Source organism: Dipodomys ordii, unplaced genomic scaffold (genome assembly GCF_000151885.1).
Source record: "Dipodomys ordii isolate 6190 unplaced genomic scaffold, Dord_2.0 Scaffold7, whole genome shotgun sequence".
Taxonomy (NCBI): Eukaryota; Metazoa; Chordata; class Mammalia; order Rodentia; family Heteromyidae; genus Dipodomys; species Dipodomys ordii.
The window spans coordinates 1070821-1075432 of NW_012267223.1; the positions used below are offsets into that span (position 1 = coordinate 1070821).

General features: G+C 64.4%; 1 protein-coding gene across 1 annotated transcript in view; it reads left to right on the forward strand.

The window, feature by feature from the left end:
- Cbx4 (chromobox homolog 4) overlaps nt 1-4612 on the forward strand; it is a gene marked incomplete at its 5' end in the record, with an annotated part of 28005 nt that overhangs the window by 7408 nt on the left and 15985 nt on the right. The window contains 3 exons of the mRNA XM_013036311.1: nt 1488-1555; nt 3600-3666; nt 3875-4611. Coding sequence (XP_012891765.1) covers nt 1488-1555; nt 3600-3666; nt 3875-4611 — 872 coding nt within the window. The remainder of the gene's footprint in view (nt 1-1487; nt 1556-3599; nt 3667-3874; nt 4612) is intronic.

The following is a 4612-nucleotide window of genomic DNA, read 5'->3' on the forward strand; positions in this document are numbered from 1 at the left end:
TGTGTGTGTGTGTGTGTAGGTGATCAGGTGTGATGGAGTGCAGTGTGGACAGTGTGTGTGTGTGTGTGTATAGGTGATCAGGTGTGATGGAGTGCAGTGTGGACAGTGTGTGTGTGTGTGTGTGTGTGTGTGGGACCGGCACATGCAGGTTGCCAACTCCATGGCGTCCTGGGGACAGGGTGGGTTGAAGGTTCGGGTGTGAGGGCTGTGGTGTGAGCAGCAGGGGCTGGGCAGGGATGCGGGGTGCTGTGGGGCAGACATAGATTGTGTGGGGCAGTGTGGGGGCGGAGCACTGTGAGGAGTGCAGAGGAGGTTGGGGGGAGGAGAGGAGAGGAGGGGGAGGAAGGAAAAGTTGGGGAGGGAGGAGAGGAAGGGGAGTGGGGTGGCGGGGAGCGGCCGGGGCGGAGGGAGGAGGAGGGGGTGGGGAGGTCGGTGGCAGGCACTGGGAAGCCGAACCGCCGCCGCCGCCGCCGAGCCCGAGCCCGGCGCCCTCTGTGGGGCTCGGCTCTCCGGGAAATGCCAGCACTAATTTATGCACTAAAAGGAGCCCGGGGAGCCGGGGAGCCGCGGGGCCGAGCCGGGGAGGCCGGCGGAGGGAGGGCGGGCGCAGGCACTGACTGATGTGCAGAAAATGGCTCCTTTCCCCTTTCCCTCCTCCGAACGGCTCCATATTGCAAAACCAAAAAAAAAAAAGAGGGAGAGGGAGAGAGGGAGACCGGGAGAGACGCGGACGGGGACGGCGGGGACGGCCGCCAGCGTCGGCCTCCGCGGGCGGGGGGCCCGGCCCGGGCCTGTCACCGCGGCGCGGGGCTGGCCAATTTTTTTCTTTAATTCGAAATGCGAAGGCACCGGATGGAGCAGGCGCAGGCACCCGCGCGCACGCACGCACACACGCGCGCACACAGGCACAGTGCTGCGTTGCTGACGATTTGGGGGTGGCCTGCCCGTGACAGCGGTCTCCTAGGCCGCGAGGGGGTGCGGGGGGGCCCCCTCTGAGCTGCCGGTGATCGGATTAGGGGTCAAATGCAGACCGGCTGGAACCTCAGGCCAGACTCGGGTTGGGGAGAAGAGGAGGAAGAGGAGGGGGGGCCAGCTGGACCCCACATTTCGGCTGTTTTGCGCGCCGGGTTCCTAGGACGCCGAGTGGCTTAGGAACACGTCGCGGTGACACGCTTAAAAATTCTTGACAACTGCAAAATAAACTGCTAGTTTCATTTTCCTCACCCCTCCCCTTTCTTCCTGCCCGGTGTGTTTATTTTGGCTGGGGCGTGGGGAAGGGGGGGCAGACAGGGTAGGAGGACCATGTTAGGCCTGCAGAAATCTAGCCCCCCCCCCAACCTCCACACCCACAGCTGAAGAGCTTTTTTTTTTCTGGCTTATGGAGACAGCAGTGCTTATGTCACTCTCCACCTGGAGGCCACAGAGCTGGCTCCTTCTTTTTTTTTTTTTTTCTTTTTTACACCGTGTCCCCCTGCCTTTTCCTTGCAAGATATAACACGTGGGAACCGGAGGAGAATATCCTGGATCCCCGGCTGCTGATTGCCTTCCAGAACAGGTGAGCGTCCCCAAGCTGCGGCTGCCGGTCAGCGCCACCGTATATGGGAATGGGAATGTGGGCGACGCCGAGGGAGCTAAGGGGAGAGAGGGCGGTGGAGGGGGCGGCGAGCCTGGACGCGCAGGGCTGCGGCCTCCGCTGCTCTAACCAACGTCCTTGGCGGTTGCTGCAGTGGAGAGTGGGGGCGGGGCAGGGCTGGGGAAGGCCAGGCTTGTGTTGGGGAGGGTAGGGGAGTGTGTGGGGGCGACTGCGGGAAGGAAGGGAGCCTGTGGGTGGGCCTGCAGCTTCCCAGAGAGAACCCCTGGCCGCACCTGGTTCCCCGCTGAGGTTTGGGACCCCGCCCCCAAAGCCTAGGTGTTGCTTTCTGCAACCAGCCACTGGCCAGCTTGGCACTGGTGCCTCACAGGGCAGCTCGAAGGAGCTGGCATTGTGAAACGGAACTGAACTTAACCTGTTGGCGGCTGGAGAAAAGTTGGCCGGGCCTCAGGGCCGCACCCTCACCCCTCAGGAAGCTGGGGGTGTCTGGGAGTAGATGCTGACTGAAGTCCATGCTCTCCCACCCCCCCACTGGGCTATTTGGTGGGTCAAGAGGCCCCATCAGAGCAGGAAAAACTGGGCCCAAGGCCTTGGGGTGGGCAGTGCCCGGTGTTGGTGGGGTGGACTGGGGGTGAGGGGGGCGGGGGGGGGGGGGGGGCTCATCCTGTGCACTGATGCCTGTCACCAGCAGCCGCTGCAGCTGGCTTGGCCGCCGCTGGCTGTGGTTCTCTGTTTCGGGAGGATGAAGGGGGGGGAAGGGTGTGGAGGGAGGAGCCTCGGGGGCGCTGGTAGCTGGGCCACCCCATGCCTTGCTTCCCTCCTCCCTCTTTTATTTTGCATTATTTCCTGTGGCACTTGTGCCCTAAAACGTTCAACTCTCTACCTCCGAGCAAGCGAGTGTCTGGCTGGAAAGTTGCTCTCCCGTGGGAGGGGGGGGCGCCCTGCCGGGCAGGAATCCTGCGCCGGCTCCACCTGGGAGTCAGCGGCTGATGCCATGATGCTTAATGGGTCCCCGAAGAATTAGAACTCGGGCTGTTGCAATGCCATGCAACTTTGGAGTCAGGCTCCTGCCTGGCCCCAGAGTGAGGCAGAACTCCCCTGAGCTGGCCCAGGGGACTCCAAGCCCTGGAAGATGGGTTTGTGACCCGGGCTTGCCCTGCAACGTTGGCTCACTCCGGAGAGGCAGCCCCTTCTCCCATGGCGGGCCAGCCAGGGTCTAGAACCACTGGGCTCTTTGGCTGGCCCCAAGGCCGACACCTAGTAGCTGTCAGTGGTGGCTGGTGCCTTCGCCCAGGGGGTGTCTTAATCATTTGGAAATCCGGGCTGTGTCCGTCTGGTCCCAGGCGAGGAGGCGGTGCTTCCCTGAGCCGTCCCTGCCCTGCTCACTGGCTGAGTTGGTGTGGTGCCAGGCCAGTTCGCCCAGAACCGGGCTAGACCCTGGCCTTGCAGCCGGCCTCTGCAGCCGCCCCAGCCCCTAATTGGCTCATTTGCTGCTGTATAAACAAGAACGCAGCCCCTCCCCCTGTTTAGGCCTGGCCTGTAAGAAAACTGTCCACCCTTCTGCTGCCTGGGGTTATCTGAGTCTGGACGGGGCCGTTAGCCTCCTGGGCTTCTGACCTGGTGGGTCTAGCTGGGTGCACTCCTCCCCCCTTGGGCTGCCTATATTCCCTGGACACTCCCCCCCCACCATGTCCCTTCCATATTGGCACAGTCACTAGCCCGAGGTTGCAGCCCAGCCCCACACTTCAGGTCCAAGCACCACCGGGTGCAGCGTGTCCTGGATCAGAGAAAGAGTATCAGGGGTGGAGTGCCCCCACCACCCGGTGAGGTCTGGTGTCAGCACAAAACGGGGTGCTGCTGGGGATTCCTGCAGTGGAGGCAACCTTCAGCCCCCCAGTGGCGAATCCCTTGGCATCCTGCGGATCTGGGGGTGAGCCGGGCTCGGGACGCGGAAGCCGGGATGGGAGGCCGTGGGCGCTAACCCGCAGGCCCTCTGTGCCCTCCTCAGAGAAAGGCAGGAGCAGCTGATGGGATATCGGAAGCGAGGGCCCAAGCCCAAGCCGCTGGTGGTGCAGGTGAACGCAGGCCCCTCCCACTCCTGGGCTGCTTGGGGGCGTGGAGGGTGGTGGGAGGTCCTCTGGGGCACTACAAGTCCCTGTCCCCCAAGGCTTCCCACGCATGCCTCCCACGATGGACGGGGGGGGGGGGTTGGAGACCAGGGGCACTCCCCTGCTCCGCGCATGCCCAGGGCCGACCTCTCCCCTCCCTCCCGCACATGCCTAGGTACCCACCTTTGCCCGACGGTCCAACGTGCTCACGGGGCTCCAAGACTCCTCGGCTGACAACCGTGCCAAGCTAGAGCTGGGCGCGCAGGGCAAGGGGCACCAGTATGAGCTCAACAGCAAGAAGCACCACCAGTACCAGCCTCACAGCAAGGAGCGGTCGGGCAAGCCCCCGCCGCCCGGCAAGAGCGGCGGCAAGCACTACTATCAGCTGAACAGCAAGAAGCACCACCCCTACCAGCCGGACCCCAAGATGTACGACCTGCAGTACCAGGGAGGCCACAAGGAGGCGCCCAGCCCCACCTGCCTGGACCTGGGCGCCAAGAGCCACCCGCCGGACAAGTGGGCGCACGGCGCGGCGGCCAAGGGCTACCTGGGGGCCGTGAAGCCCCTGTCCGGAGGGGCCGCGGGCAAGGGCTCGGAGAAGGGCCTCCCCAACGGGCTGCCGCCCGCCCCCAAGGAGGCCGTGGCGGGCAATGGGATCGGGGGCAAGATGAAGATCGTGCGGAACAAGAACAAGAACGGGCGCATTGTGATCGTGATGAGCAAGTACATGGAGAACGGCATGCAGGCGGCCAAGATCAAGTCGGGCGAGGAGGGCGAGGCGCGCGCCCCCGGCCACAAGAAGCGCGCCCCCGACGAGCGGCACCCCCCGGCCGACAGGACCTTCAAAAAGGCGCCGGTCGGGGCGGAGGAGAAGAAGGCGGAGGCCCCCGGCAAGAGGCGGGGCGAGGAGGAG